At 44.7% G+C, this 16,599-nt stretch overlaps 1 protein-coding gene across 5 annotated transcripts in view; it reads right to left on the minus strand.

The window, feature by feature from the left end:
* The window catches only part of LOC126535434 (uncharacterized), a 53,194-nt gene extending 36,595 nt beyond the window's left edge, over positions 1–16,599 (minus strand). For 2 of the 5 annotated variants that reach the window (XR_008613417.2, XR_008613416.2), the window contains exon 1: positions 15,818–16,597. Coding sequence is in view for 2 of the 5 variants with exons in the window: in XM_055073121.2 (XP_054929096.1) it covers positions 15,818–16,130 (313 nt within the window). In the remaining 3 variants the exon portion in view is untranslated. Of the gene's footprint in view, positions 1–15,817 lie in introns of all 5 variants that reach the window. The other 3 variants (XR_008613415.2, XM_055073121.2, XM_055073122.2) reach the window with 3 other exon arrangements.

A 16,599-nucleotide genomic window follows, 5' to 3' on the forward strand; every position in this document is an offset into this window, starting at 1 on the left:
CTTTGCTGCACACGCGCATATCCAGTTGCGCAACCCGGCGCATAACAATGGTCCAGACGCTGCTTTTTAAGCCGTTTCATGAGGATGAACAAGCACACAATACGAAAAAAGTCATGCCAGTCATGTGGGCGATGACAGCACTGTTGCTACTATCGCCACAAGCGGGGACAGGGGCAAGCCTGGGGAGTGCACTTTGGTCGTGCCACTAGAAAGCGTTCTAGTTCACTATAACGGAGGCACGTCTTCCTTTTTTCACCTTTCTTTCCGTGCACGCCTCTTTCGCTCTTTCTGCTGTGGTACCAGCTACGTGCACGGGAAAATGCAACCTCCGTGCTCGCGGGGATGCCATACCGTCTCACTTTCCGAACAGCGTCATTTACACATGCTTGCACATCGGAATAGTTGAGGTGTCTGCCTCAAGTGACAATTGTGTCCACAGCAAGGAATGTGAAAAACAAGCAAAAAGAAACTGTATGCTTGATAGGCAACCTACAGCTTCTTTGTCATCGTTTTTCTCTCGGCGTCAGCACCTCTTACGCACACCACTCTATATGTGGTGCTGCGGTTGTGTGTGGTGGTGGAATCTACGGAAAATAGCGACAGCGCAAGTCGAGAGCCAACAGCGACGTTTTCGGGATAACTCATAAAGTGACAACTGATGGGTTGATGGAAAAAATTTTAATTTTGGGGCTTTCACTGTAACGACCCTTCAAAAGAAGGAACGATTTACCACGGTCCCCTGAAGTTCGTTATATCACGATTTCACTGTATTACACTCTAAGCTCATAACAAAGTTGAAGGAGAGGCACCTGAAATCACTTCGTTGTACCGACTATTATTCTTCACTGCAGTACATGCCTAACGGTATGCATAACTTTAAACATGCAAAGAAGGCTACAGCTCCGTGGCCTGCCGAACCGCTACGTGTGGCTGCGTAAGCAACGAAAATTCAATAAAACAGGAAAAGATTCTCTGGTCTGTGCAACATGCCACATTTTAGAACCTGACATGACAGCCGTTACAATGGCCTTCTCATGTTGCAATGCAATAGTCTTGCACTGGCCCTTCTTGCTTGCCTCGCTCATATTATGAAACTGGCGAAACCATGATGTGGTCAAAGGGAACAGCTAGCATGCTGCGATGAACAGGAAGCCCAACATGTTTCACCAGCACGTGGCACAAAACACTGTGCGCCGACTATATACGCAGCCGAGGCGGTATTCTCGGGCGACCTCCATGACTTTCCGAGATTACCTTCCAGGGGATTTCGCAAACCCATCAAAGCATACAGCCAACAAAGCTTGGCACAGTGCCAGAAACGTGGATGTGGCCTCGCAAACCATGCCAAGCACGCAGGCTTGGCCGGCTTGTGCCCGTTCCACACGATCTCAGAGGGCAAGCCAAGCCGTGTCAGCACAGCACGGCACACTGCAGCGAGAGATACCGAGTGGAGGAACTGGTTTTCAGCAGTGCCATGTGCAAGCATCAATATGTGACATGGTGCAGCTAGGTATAACCTTTAAGATGGGTAACTCGGAGGTGTCACGAGATAAGGACAAAATGTTGCTTATGCAGGCCAACATGTGCGTGGCTATGCACGGCGGTGATGCCATACTCGATGATGGAATTTTGAGCTGCCGCGCTGAACAAATGCAGAAGTCAGCATACAGTGATATGCTCAGTGTGCAACGGTCAGTATTTTTGGTATCAGAGACCACTCTAGTTCGTTATATCCATGAGCAGTAGTTTTACTTAGTTAAAACAAGCTTTTAAATACGTGGATCTCTATGAGGATATTAAGGGGAATCTCATTTACTTTGTTGTATCAATTATTTCATTAATCCCATCTCATTAAAATAAAGTTCAAGTGTAGTGCTATCACATTATCACGCAAGACACTGCACACGAGAATTCATGAACGTTGTTATCCCCACAGCTAGACTGGCCGTCCTAATCAGATGGCATGGATTGGAGTACATTCTCGGATTGAAACAAGCACAGCAGACTGCTCTAGTTTACTATGACATGTACACTCAAGCGCAAAAGCTTACAGACCACAGGAGCTAAGAAAATTAATTTATAAGCAGTTTGCGACTGAAGCCAGCAAAACTGGCTAATATGCCATTCATATATACATGTAATAGCTGGAAAGCCAAACAATAGATTTACGCTCACACTTTTTCTTTACTACTTTAAAAACTGCCCTAGGAGGTATTGCATATTTACCTCTACATGATCAAGTCCTTTTCGCAAAATTTTATTCCTTTTTTCTTGAAAAGGGCTTTGCAGGGCTGGGATGGAGTGTCATTTTATTTCCAATTAATTAAATTAAGCATAAGTATGACTGCTTTGTTATCTCATAAAACTTGTTTGGAAGTGTTTGCACACAGAGGAGCCATTTCCCCCCTTTTACCTACTGTTTACTATTGTCGTATGTTGGCTGACAATTTAGGGCTTTTTCCCACCTTATATATGATGAATTCTTCGCCTTTACGCAGACTTAACTTTGCTTGAGTTGTGCACAAAGACGTACAGTATCGGGGGTTTTTTTTTCTCTCTTTTCAAAGTATTCTGCTTTACTATCGCATTTTTATGCTTGCCATTGTTGGAAACGTTAGCAATTCTAAATACTTTTTGTTAGTTACAACCATGCCGTGCGTGATTTTTTTCAATCTTGCAATACCACAGCCCTCTGCAATGCTACGACTATTGGGAGTACTGTAAATAAATAAATGAAGGCAGATGAATTGGTTATTGCCGTACCTTGAAACACGTACATTGGTTATTGTTTTCCGGTGACCGTTTCATTAGCTAGCAACAGTTTCCAATTCACCACTCAGCACAAGACACATGTTCACGTATCAACTTTCTGGGTTGTCCCAGAGCTATAGCGAAAGAAACTTGAACCAGGTTGTGTACACGAAGCAAATAGTGGAGTACATTCTGGAATGTATGCAGGCACAAATAACTGCACTGGCATATACGAGTCATAAATAGCCAATGCACTTCATCCATAGATTGAATTTTGACGTCCCGACAGTTGTGCTGGCCGCTAGCGTGTTTTGAGCATTACTTGTATTTCTGGCCAGAAGTTCACCCAATAAGAGCTATATTTGTAACTCGCAGCTTTTGCATTGACAGGACCTTCACTGTCAGTACATAACAATATTGTAGGCAAGGTCACCTCTGGATGTAATTAAAATGCAGTAAGCTCACCTGGTTTTCTCTGATGTCAGTAGTGCTGACACTTCTTCGAAGCCCACCGAAGCCTGGCACAGCTGGCCGCTTGGTGGGCGAGCGCAGCTTGCGCACTGATCCTGCCTGCAGAACCAGTAAAACACCAATTGTTCTTGTTGCTGGACTAACTGATTCCTACGCGTTATGGTGCACAAGATTCAAAGACAGGAGAGGCAAGAGCATCCTTTAAATGAAGGTTCAGTTATGCACAAACACATTCATGCACTAAAATTAGAGCAGATAACAAAAGACATGAAACTGCCAATATGCACACTTACTCTAACAGGATCAAAGAATAGACACCTCTTCCTGTCTTGTGGTTCCTGCATATAGTCGAACACAAAAAACCAACCAGAACCCGCTGGCATATTTTACAACATGCACTCACACCTGCCTACATTAAATAATACTGGATTCAAAGCCAATAAGATGCTGAAGGGCTCAAAGGTTTTATAACTCAAGAAGTTGACTGCTTAAAAGTACTTGCAGATATCGTCCAGTATGCAACCCGTGAATAGGCACCCTGCTCCATTTTCGCAGAAGGAATTATATGCACCAGAGATAAACAAAAATATTCAATTTCTATAAAATATTTACAGCATGCAAAATTTCACTTGCCATTATGCGCAGTTTAGTGAAGCTTTGTCTGCTGTGAGAAGGCCTTAATGATAGAGTAAGTCTAAAAAATGCGCTCTAACAACCTGTGCCGGCTGTATTTGTATTCTTTTGAGGCAACGTGTTCTGAACTAAACTGAACTAAATGACAATCATTGTTGTCAATATACACGATGGTAAACAATGCAAGTTTTACACAATTTCGAATGTACTTCAGTATCAACTGAAGTGTGACCATGAAGTGCGATTTTCGCTGAACAGCAATCTGTAGCTATGACCCGAAGCAAGTCTCATGAAAAAGAGAAAGAAACAAGGTTTTTAAGGACTTCATAATACTCTCACAAATCATTCTCTAAGGCTAAAAGGAACTTGCTGTTTAAGAGATGCGTGAAAGGTACTGAATGGCAAAATCCAAGGACACCTTAGCATTTAGGAGTTGTGAATGGAAAAGCGTTAATGTCCCAAGTGAATGTCGCTGGGCAGTGCTTAGAGATGTGAACTCCTCGCGAGCAAGCGAGCATGTTTTGACGCATGGCGCATTTTGATTTGGCCTTGCCAACGCACAGTCGCAATGCAGGTGGGAGTTCGCGTGGAGACAAGGAATGTGCAGATAACACTGGCTTCCAAGAACGAAGGTGATTTGGCTTTAGTAAGATCTTGATAAGGGCTAGTTGGTTCATATTTAGAACTGAGGTTGAACAGTGCGAATAAAACAAGGACGCAAGGAAACAAATACCCCAGACAAGCACTGTTGCAACAATACCCTCTCCCCTCGCCCAATGGGAATATAGGTGCTGCTACTGACTCGGTACGCTAGCTTTTTCGCTTAATGAGCCATTCGATGCTTTCACATCAAAAGCGGTTAGCTCACCAAGTACCCACCAAAAAGAACCAGAAAAGGTTGGAATATAATTGGACCAGTTTTCATTTTGCCCCACTGTCAATGCATTCCATGTCAAGCATGATCTGCAGGGACAACATCATGCACACATCAAATGTACGAGCATGCCTCAATTGAGCAGACTTTTGTAGTTGCACATACGGTGTTTCCAACTGTCATTTGGTTTCCACACTGACTAAATGGTGGTGTCTATACGCAATTGGTGCAACAGACGCTACCGTGCGATCTGCTGTAACTGGATGCCGTGTGGTATTAGGTGATATACTGCCTGCGATATAGCTGTAGCAGATGACAAAGCTAGGGAAAGGTTAGAACTTCTGCATTAACATCTGCATTCTGGCATTTTTTTTAAGCTCCGTTACAGTTCTCCAAGCAATTAACTCTACGCACTCAATTCTGAAGGATTAGAGGTTCTTCTGGATGCACTACAGCATATTGAATGTGGCTATAAAAGCACACTGAAAACTGAGACAAAGGAAAGCGCAGACACAACATACACAGTCGTGTTGCGTCTATGCCTTCCTTCATTTTTTTCAGTGAGCCATGAACCAAAAACAGCTTGTCCAGTTTTCCAACTTCTTTACACACTGAACAGCCCATTTTATTATGCTAGTTCATTTTATCTCTGGGTCATGAAAATTTACAAGCTAGAGAGAACAAAACAACAAACCTGCCATGTTGCTTAGTGGTTATGGTGTTGCACTGCTAAGCATGAGGTCACGGCATCAAATCCCAGCCACGGCCACATTTAGATGGGCATAAAATGCAGAAAAAACCCATATACTTAGATTTAGGGGCACGTTGGAGAACTCCAGGTGGTCCAAGTTTTTCCAGAGTCCCCCACTATGGCATGCATCATAATCAGATTGTGGTGTTTTTTTTACGTAAAACCCCACAATTTAATTTAACTAAACAGCAGTCAATCAGCCTACATCAAATTGCAATGCCAAGGCCCACCCCAAATTTGAACAAAAGATCCAAGCTGCTAAGCCACTAGACAGCTCACTGCTCTAACAACCTTGCTTTTAAGTCCTTACTGTGTAACCACAGCAACAAGAATCTGGTTACTGAGATAAATTACGAGGACAACAGCTGCAGAGGGTGAAGTTTCTCTAAAAAAAAAAAAAAAAGTTTCCAAAGAAAGCTTCGTTTACACCATATGGACTGCTCTTGCTTGCCACCATCAGCTGGAGCTAGCAAGCAAGGTGGACCAACAGCGTCCATCAGAGCAGCTCCACCATCAGCATACTGTGTGCTGTACCAAGAACACATGTAAACTACCTATGTCTAGCTTAACACATGCACATTCATTTATTTCATTACAGTCTGAACAAAGATTTTCTGGCCACTGGATAATCTGCAGGTGTCTGAAACCACAGTTTTGATAGGTCTTGTTACACGAACTCTTTGTAGGGGCTGTTCTTTGATCATTAGCATATTTAAATAATACCGCTGGTATGTAGCACCCTTTCATTTCTTGAATTATATTACTATCGGATTCAGACATCACTTGCATGAGAAATCTAAGCAAATATTCGACTTATTCTTTTGTTAATGAACTTTTAAACTAATTTCTTAATGGCACATATTTCAGTCACATCCAATTGGAACAAATAATGACACTCATTGAGAGATGTGTTCCAAAGATGGCGACGAAATGGATCGATGATCCAGTAATTCAATACATAAGACATTTTGGCAAAAAGAGTAGGTGAAATAAGAGTGCATTGTTACCGCAAGCTCGAATGCGCTTACCTCAAAACTGGTGCTAGTTTGTCCCGAATGGATGAGTTATGAAATCACTGGCTTCAATTCGTGTATTGAAATACGTATGCTGAAGTTCTACAAGCTTATCAGTGAATTTGCTAATTAGTTATGGATTTTCATTACCAGTGTAAGTAAGGGCTGGCTTTTCAACTAACAGCGCGATAATTAGATGCGTGCTACATGCCACAAACAATTTTTAATGAACCCCTTACATTGAAAATTTGGTTATACACTGGAAGTTATAAAACTCCATCTGAGAAGGGTTCTACTGAAATTTTTCAAATTAGTTCATTATTGCAGGAGATAGAAGAAATTGCCTGTCCTTTTAGCACGCCACCAAGAGGCAAATGTCACTGCTAACGAAGACACAGACTCCATTTGCTTCAGGTACCATAAGGAAGCGGTGCTCCTTCCCTGCCTTTCTCCTGTACTGGAGCCACGGGTATGTTCACGCGTCGAGCCCTGCCTCCCCCCACATTCCTTTTTCTCCTCCCATTTTGATGCACGGCAACATTGTGCCTTCTGCAAGGGACGATTACTCGAAGCCACGAATAATGGCGAGTCACCTTGTTAGCAGTCGTCTTATGTCAGGCCAGTTGCGTGTGTGACCCGACTCTCTGGCTGGACACGGAGCCTCCTCAAGAGGCAGGGCGTGAGACGTCTGGTTTGGAATTTCAGCTGTTTTTGTGGATGCGCGGTGCTGTAGAACTTAGACACAATCGTCAGAGCGTAATGGATATGCTGCGCGAGTCTGTTTAAAATGGTCAAAACTGGTGATGAGCTCTTTAAAAAGGTTAATGTTAAGAACATCCAGTATAAGACTGATATATGGACAGAGTGCTTGGGTCCCAAGTTCGTAGTGCTGACAAAGGTTGGTATTTGGCCTTATTGATATTGGTTCGGCCTTATTGGCATATAGTGAGACAAAACACTTCAAACAATGAGGACAAAGCGAGAGGACACAACATGAGTGCTAATGTTCATCCCGTTATTTTTAAGCATTCAATGCCTGTTACTGTTAATAGCCTTAATGTATTTTATTCCCTTTGATTACAAATAGAGTGATCTTAGCCAAAAGCTGAAAAGACCGTCTTCCTCTTCCAAATGCCTTCTATATTTCCGCGAAATCCTACAGAAGCCATGTTCACACACAGATACTAAATATGACTTCTTATAGTAATGAGACTTGTCTGTTCTGCTGCGGCAGCGGTCTCATTGAAAACGGGAGCTGCTATCTCCATGACTGAAGTCAAATGAACAAGTGCATGTTGGCGACGGCATTAATTCCTCTCACATGCTCCATGTTCATACAATGAACTATTCAAGGGCAGCAAGAGTAAACTTATTCGAGACTCACAAAAGAAGCGCCATAAAAGCATCAGTAGGATTTGCCCTCAGAGCTAAAGATCCTGTCGTGGCATTTGGCAAGAGTTTGTATGGGACGCTGTAAAATGCAAGACATCTTACATGCTGGAATGCCTGCAGATTTCGTGCGCATGACAGTGAAAGAAAGACTCCAAAATGTGACTTACCGTGCGGCTTGAAACACCAGGCAGGGAATTCGCTGAAAGTTTAACAACTCTTCTTAACAGCACTTAGCAAGAACTCACGACAAGAAACAGTGGTTGTCACAGAAGTACTAAACAACTTCACATCTAAAGTTTTTCAACTAGTTTTTCAAGTCCCAAGCATTTCGACCAGCCCATGTACTTATTTAAATTGACACCGTGCATTAATTGCCACAGGACGTGCCAGATATACAAAACAATCACAGCATTGTGGCATTTTCTTACAGCATCATTGTAGACAGAATAAAGAATGGCAGGTGGTAGCGAAGCACGAAGCGTGTTCATCTTCACGATGAAGAGCGTACAACTCGGCACGCCTCCCTGTGGTACACCTGTTTCTTGTGTGAAAGGTCGCGACAATACGTTGCCGATTTTCACTCGGAAGATGCGATTCAACAAATAGCTTTCAATTATTTTCAGCATATTGCCACAGATGCCCATTTCCGACAAGTCCTGCAAGATGCCGTAGCGCCATGTTGTGTCATATGCCTTCTCCATGTCAAGGAATATTGATATGAAAAACTGCTTATGTACAAATGCGTCCCGAATATATCCTTCAATGCGTACAAGGTGATCTGTTGTCGACCGGCCTTCTCTGAGCCACACTGATGGGGATCAAGTATATTGTTGAGTTCAAGGAAATGTACGAGTCTGCGATTAATCATTTTTTCAAGAACCTTACACAGGCAGCTTGTAAGAGCTATCGGGCGATAGCTTGCTGCCATGGATGGGTCTTTCCCCTGCTTCAAAACAGGGACCACAATTGCTTCTTTCGACGCAGTTGGAAAGCATCATGCAGCCCAGATGGTGTTGAAAATTGTGAGTAGTGTAACTTGGGTGTCATGTGTAGGTTTTTGATCATTTCCTACATGATTCTGTCAGAACCCAGTGCGGAGCTTTTGCATGATCTCAAGGCAGCTCTGAACTCGGCAATACTAAAAGGACAGTTGTATGGTTCGTTCTGTCGACATTTTCTTACGAGTGGCTTACATTCTTGTATTTGTTTATATTTCAGAAAGGATTGCGAGTAATTGTTGGCACTTGACACGCTCTCAAGGTGCTCCCCAAGTGAGTCTGCCTGATCTTGCAGTGTATCGCCCTGTGTATTTACCAGAGGGAGCGAGTACGTTGGTCGACCTCTTATTCTATTTACCCGGTTCCAGACTTTGGCCTCATCTGTAAACGAGTTATTACTCGATAAAGAGTTCTGCCAACTTTCTCTTCTGGCCTGCCTGCGGGTTCTCCTGCCTTGAGATTTTACTTTCTTAAAGCTTATAAGATTCTCTGCAGTGGGGGAAGCGCGTAGCAGCCCCCACGCTTTGTTCCGTTTCTTACGAGCGATCCTACATTCGTCGTTCCACCACGGTACACGCCGTCTGCATGCCAAGCCACTTCCTTCAGATATGCATTTAGATGCGGCATCTATTATGAACGCTGTAAAATATTCCAGAGCCGCATCAATTTCCAAAGAAGACATCAGCCAATGAGATGCTAGATAGAGTTCGAAATTTCTCCCATTCGGTTGTATCTATCTTCCACCTAGGAGCTTGTGGGGGAAATTCATTTTCTTTAGATGTTCTTAGCAGTACGGGGAACTGATCGCTCCCGTAAGGATTGCTCGTAACTTCCCATTTCAGTTCGGGCAGTATAGACGCGGAAACTGTACCAAGATCTATTGACGAAAAGGTTCTGTTTGCAAGAGAGTAATATGTAGGTTCCTTCTTATTGAGAAGGCACGCTCCAGAAGAAAAAAGGAACTGTTCAACGAGACGACCTCGCGCATCGATGCGAGAGTCTCCCCACAAGCTGCTGTGTGCATTGAAATCGCCAAGAACAGCATAAGGTTCTGGCAATTCATCTATGAAGGACTGAAATTCAGGTTTGTTTAATTTGTAATGTGGGGGTATATAAATCGAACAAATAGTGATGAGTTTGTTTTGCAGGACAACTCAAACCGCCACTGCTTCGAGGGCCGTTCGTAGCTGTAAACGTTGACACGCTATGCTTTTGTGAATTACAATGGCAACACCGCCCGATGATTCAACAGCATCATCGCGGTCTTTGCGAAAAGCAACGTGCTGTCGAAGAAAGTTTGTGTGTTTTGGTTTTAAGTGTGTTTCCTGTAAACACAGCACTTTTGGATTGTGTTTGTGGATGAGTTCTTGCAAATCATCAAGGTTTCTAAGGAGACCTCTGATGTTCCATTGAATGATTTGCGTATCCATATTTAAAATAAATTGGTGCTGTGTTTACGGAAACGGAAGGGATGCCTTAGATTACAGAGCCCTTTCGAGGCCCTGTAATAGGGGTTTTGTTCTTTCTGGAGCGTTCGAGGGAGCCTCGCCACTCCTTAGGCGCTTGGTGCGCCTTGAGGATGGGTGTAGTGTCCATTGCCTCTTGTGAGGCGCCGGACACGTGCTCTTGCGAGCGGGAAGTTACCAGCGAGGGTCCCGCCTTGGAGGGCAAGACCCCTGCGCCCACGAGCCCGGAGGTCGATGGGGCTCCCTGGGGGATTTGGCTGCGCCGGCCGTTGCCAGCGCTGGAAGGGACCTGGGAAGTTGAGGCAGCCTCAGCTGCGCCCACCTTCGGGGTCGATGGTCCCTTCTCCTCGGTTGACGGAGCAGCACTAGCTGCAACCGCCGCGGGGGCAGATGGCGTAACTGCCGACTCACTGTTTGTGGGCCGGACAGCCGCCGGAGGCCGTTGTGACGCTGCCCCCTGACGCACCACTTCGGCAAAGCTGGCCTTAGGAAGGTATGCAACCCGCCTGCGTGCCTCCTTGAATGAGATATTTTCTTTTTCTTTCTTCCAGGATGGGCACGACCGCGAGTACGCGGCGTGCTCCCCATCACAGTTCACGCAGTGGAGAGCGTTCTCACAAGTTTCAGTGGTGTGGTCTTTGGCACTGCATTTAGCACAAGTTTGGCGGCCTCGGCAGCTCTGCGAGCTGTGGCCGAAGCGCTGGCATTTGAAACAACGGAGTGGGTTTGGCATGTACGGCCTAACACTGAGCTTGATGTACGCGGCCTCGATTGACTCTGGCAGGACACTTGAACCTAAGGTGATTATTAAGTGCTTCGTCTGAATCTCTTTACCATCTCGCCTCATCTTAATTCTTCTGACGTTGATCACATTTTGTTCGCTGAAGCCCTCCAAGAGTTCCGCTTCAGTCAGCTCAAGCAAGTCATCATCCGACACAACACCGCGGGTGGTGTTCATTGTACGGTGCGGGGTTACTGTTATGTGGGTCTCCCCAAATGACACCAGTTTCGGTAGTTTTTGATATTGTTTCAAATCGCGGAGCTCCAAGAGTAGGTCACCGCTTGCCATCCTGGACACCTTGTAACCTGGACCAAAAACATCAGTCAAGGATTTTGACACAAGGAATGGAAAAATATTTCGCACTGCTTTGTTTGGCTTTTGAGAGTGAATAACATGGAACCGGGGAAAATTCTGGATTTGGTGTCGAAAGAACTGAAATACATCTTCGGTGCGCCCTCGTTTCTGAGGGCGATCAGGAAGTTTGGGGAAAGAAGTTTCCATGAAAGTATATAAAAATTAGGCAACAGCGCCGACCGCCCACCATGGAGCCCAACGAGGGGACGCGGCAGAGCTTGCATGCAAGTCTGCACGACGCCAGTCGTTCGCCACCACTATAACCAAATATGGTGTACCCAAGGTTAGATAACCACACAGGGTTAACCCTTGCCGCCAAGAAGAAGGAAGTAAATAGAAGAGAGAAGGAGACAGGAAAGGTGGAAAGTAAGGGAAAGACGAAGGCTGTAGGAAGAGAGAGACAGGAAAAGGCGACTGCCGATTATTTCCTCCAAGTGGGTCAGTCTGGAGGTGCCGTCTATGTGAAGCCGAGGCCGAAGAGGTGTGTTGCCTCCGCCGGGGGGGGGGGGCCTTAAAGGTCCAAACACCCAGCATCGGCTCAACCCCCAGGATCTCCCTTTCCCCAGACACGGCTAAGCCGCGCACGGCTTCACGCGGGAGGGTCAACCCTCGTGTGCTCGGGTCCGTGGTGTCGCAACACACCAAACACCTGCTGACACAGACGCCCCTGCGGGGGGTCACAACAATGGTAAACTCTCTCTCTGTGCATGCGAAATGTATAAACAAGTAGTTTTCTTGAGCAGTCAACTTGTTGGAGCATTGTTTTCAATTGTTTTGTTTTAAAATATGCTTTTAGTGCCAGACCTTCAAGAAGGACTGCATTCGAAATCTACTTGGCAGCTACCAAAGATAGCACACACCTGGATGCCAGGAGCCTTTCTCTTAGCCACGACCACAATATGACAGTTGCTCTTTTTGGACACACTAACAAATAAAGCTTCCACCCGATTTAGAGGAAAAAGCAAAGTTGATGCTCCAACTCAAGGCAAACAAAAAGCTTGTCAGAGAGCAGCTCGAAAAAGAAAGTCATAAGACAGTTGCGCCGAAATATTGCGACAACCTTGCAGCAAAGGCCAAGAATCATGCATGCCACCTGGGAGGAACAGTCTCAGTTGCTTCAAAACAAGTATGGCGCTTCAGTCCGCCTCCTTGTTGATGAAAAGGATGAACTGAGAGCCATGTATTTCCAGGATGAAGCCATGAGGACGCCATTTAAAAACTACTCCGAAGTCATTTTTATAGATACACACAAACTCTTGGAGATAAGAATGTCCTGCTTTCTTGTCATCATAGAAGAGGCAATGAGCAGAGTGAAATTGTGGCTGCTGACCCGTTGGCGACTGAAGACTGAACTCTCTGGTCTTTTTTGTAATACATTCGAAGAGCTCAACAAGAGCTGGCCCTCAGTTCGTGTAATTATAGCTGACAAAGACCTAACAGAATGACAGGTTCTGAATGAGCTCCTTCCTCAAATGATTCAAGCGTTTCCAAAAGAAGTCAGCATCCAGAGATGTAGCATATCAAGGCCGGTTCAGGAGACAGCTCTTGAACTGCTTCAAGCGAATGGTATATGCACAAAGTGAGGAGGAGCATGACCTTTTGTACAGACACTTAAGTCCTCATCCCCACCGGTTGTTGTGAACTGCCTCAACTCAAACTGGCACGATATTGTCACGTCAAAAACGTGGGTCGTAGAGCAGTATTCAAGAGGCACAGCGGCAGGTCGCCTTTTTAATACCAAGCGCAACCGTGGCTTCTTCACTGCACCTTGTAAGGAATGGTCACACAATCGCATTGTCCTCTTCATCAGAGAAGAGGCGTGGCATTTGTGTCCCTCCGAAGGAAAATCATCCCGATGCGCAGTTTAGGAATATGAGGGCGGTGTACAACAGCACTGAATAACACGGAAAAAAAAAAAGCAAAAAAAAAAACAGTTTGGCGGGTACGGCTTTATCTGTACCCGATGCACCACTTAAGGTAAATGCTTGCGTTGACTGGAGCTACTGTCACTGTCAGGAATGACCTCGTAACTAGTGTCACTCAGGCTCACACTGTACGACCCGAAGTACAGTCTTGGCAGTTTTTTTGGAAAGTCCACAATGGCGTATGGGTATCCAGGCCCATATTTTGTCGCCGGGAGTGTAGAAAACGGACCTGTGTTAAATATTGTATCATTCTGCATCTTGGTCTTGCTGAAGGCAGATACACGAGTTTTTATCAAAGCGCACTGAAGAAGTCGTGATTGCGCTCAGAATTAAAGAGGGGACCTGCCGCTGTGCTTTCTGAATAGTGCTCTACACCCCCTATTATTGAGATTGCGACAATATTCATGCCGAATGGATTATGGCAATCAAGGGGTCATGCAGGAATTTCATGAAGTCAACAAACAATCGCGCAGAAAGCATCAACGGGAAGCTTAAGACCACTGTCAACAGGCATAGCTCCCTTGAAAACTGTGTGAATTTTTCTTTTTTCAATTTTAATTTCACTATTGATCAGTGAAATACACACGCTTAAATTCTAGGCACATAACCTTGTTCATTTGTGGGTTTATCACATTTCTTTTTGCTGTCTGAATTGGCCTGACATTCTGCAAAAGAAATGGCAATGAATGAATGAATCGTGTGGTTTTACGTTAAATATTAAGTGCAAGAAAAATTTAGTGGCTCTTTGTGTGAAAAAAAAGTTCCATAGCAGACTAAGTCATAGAAGAAGTAGCATTCTTCATACCAGAGTAAGTAGACTGAGCAAGAAACCTTGAACTAATCAAATACATACTGGCTGCAAGGGAACACATTAACCCTTCAATAAGGAGTTTCCTATGGGCAGCACACCAGAACAAATTTATTTTTTCTTGCCAAGTTTTGGTATTGAGGGTGAAGTTTTTAGCTAATGTCTTCAGCCAATGCCGACTGACAGGCAGCAGGTGCAATTTGTCGGTATTGAGCAGGAACAATACAAAAAAAAAAAAAAAAGAAGTTTGGCACAAGACTTGCTTTCTTTTGACAGCATGGTCAGAGAAGACATACCAATGCAAGATCTCTGCCTAAAGTGGTGTTACACACATGATGTAAAGCAAACAAAATGTACACCTTTGGTTCACATATGACAACTGCCTGTACAAATTCCAAAACAAAGCCATAGGTGGCTTGGGGTGAAGCCCACTTCTAGTTTGCTGCCTGACTTCCACTCTATTATTGCTGGGGAAAAAGGAATTAAATTATGGGGTTTTACGTGCCAAAACCACGATTTAGTTATTAGGCATGCCGTAGTGGGAGGCTCTGCAATATTTTGGATTACCTGGAGTTCTTTAATGTGCACCTGAATTTAAGTACATGAGCGCTTTCGCATTTTGCCCCCATCGAAATGGAGCCGCCGTGGCTGGGATTCGACCCTGCGACCTTGTGTTTAGCAGGCCAACACCACAGCCACTAAGCAACCATCGTGGATCTTATTGCTGGAAAAGGCGCTGCAAAATTTTTCCTTTCCTTGATTATGCTTATTCTTGATGTTTTTTGCACATTGTGATAGAAAATATGCATTTTTTTCAGGTGTTTACACCTGTTGTCATTAAAGGGTTAATGGTCATATGACTCAATTCAGTGCATTTATTTTAACAAACGCTTGCCATGTTCACTTGGCTATCATCTGTCCAACTTAGTGCATTTGATTAGTGTTTTATGAACTCGCCCCTTTTGTTGCTCTTCTGATTGAGAATATAGTTACAGGGAATTTGCTAATGTGCCATATTTGTGTGCATTCTGATGAACGCTGGATTAGCCCTTGCGCGTCATTTTTGGTCGGTCCATTGTCTCACCTGCAGAAAAGCAGACAAGTAAGCGCACTGATAACAAAGCCTACTTTTCTTTCCAAATTTTAATGCCAGCAAGCATCATGCCTGCCACCCAGGCACAAAAAGAGAGTGGTTAGTTGAGAAAAAATTTCGCGATGGGCACTTTTAGTGCTCAATTGCCAATGCACAATGCGAAGGGGCTGCGAGAGAAAAACATGGTAGGAATAAAAAGCAGCCAAACAGATGCCCTGTGCTACAGCACGTTTCATAATGAAAGGCAAACCTCATCAACATAGTCAACAAATTATTTGTAGGAACTGTAACCAAGAAGCATTCCCAATTTGCTATAATTTCGCTTGGTTTGTGACGTTCACTTCCAGAAGAAAAAAAAAAAAACTGCGCGCCGATTGGCCTCTGTCCTTCCTCTCATTTTCATTACGTCGGCGGACCGCCCAAATGTGACGCCACCGCCAAACTGAATTCCTCGGAAACTGAATCGTTCCAGAACACGGTTAAAAGGCAGAAAAAACTGGCACGCACCTTTCAAGACCACCCAACCGTAGAGTATGTTGACGCTGCTAGACAGGCGACAGACTGTTACACCATATGCGCGGTGACTAGCCACGGTGAACTGATTACCGCAGCCACATGAAAACAGCCTCTGCCTTTTGGAGGCAGAAGCCCCCTTCGCGCCCCCGCGGAAATGCGCCGGCGTACAACTCACGTGGTGACGCACAGCTACTACGGGAAGAAACTGCCGGTAACTTTCGCCTTGCCCACAATGATGGTTGCCGGCAAAGAAGGGCTCAATAATTTTTTGCCGGCAAAATAGGCGCGGCGTATGAAATAACATTCGGGCTATGAAGTTACATGAGCCACGCTAAACCGTAAGGAATGACGCAGGGGGCGGAAACTACAGAATGTCAAAATTTCGGTGGCAAATCGAAAAAAAAATTCAACACACAGGCCAATTAAAAATTTGACTGCTCAAACAAGCGCAATGCATGCGCGCTTTGCTTGAACGACAGGGTTGCGTTCGGGACACTTAAGCTTGTAATCTTAGTTTCAAACATCACTTACAGCGCGTACATAGACAGGGACCAAAAGAACAACGATGACAAGCGCCGACTTCCAACGGGCTAGTTGGAATACCAACTAGCCCGTATCCAAACCCTGCTTCAGTGTAATCTTAGGTTGTAACAACAGGAACCACAATATCACTGTAGGCGGTGGGCAAACAGCCTTCGGAGCATAAGTGTAATGAACGAAAATTGGTTAAATAACGAAAAGCACATATGAGTGCGAGCATGCTTTTCGCCGGG

The sequence above is a fragment of the Dermacentor andersoni genome, chromosome 7 (genome assembly GCF_023375885.2).
Source record: "Dermacentor andersoni chromosome 7, qqDerAnde1_hic_scaffold, whole genome shotgun sequence".
NCBI lineage: Eukaryota > Metazoa > Arthropoda > Arachnida > Ixodida > Ixodidae > Dermacentor > Dermacentor andersoni.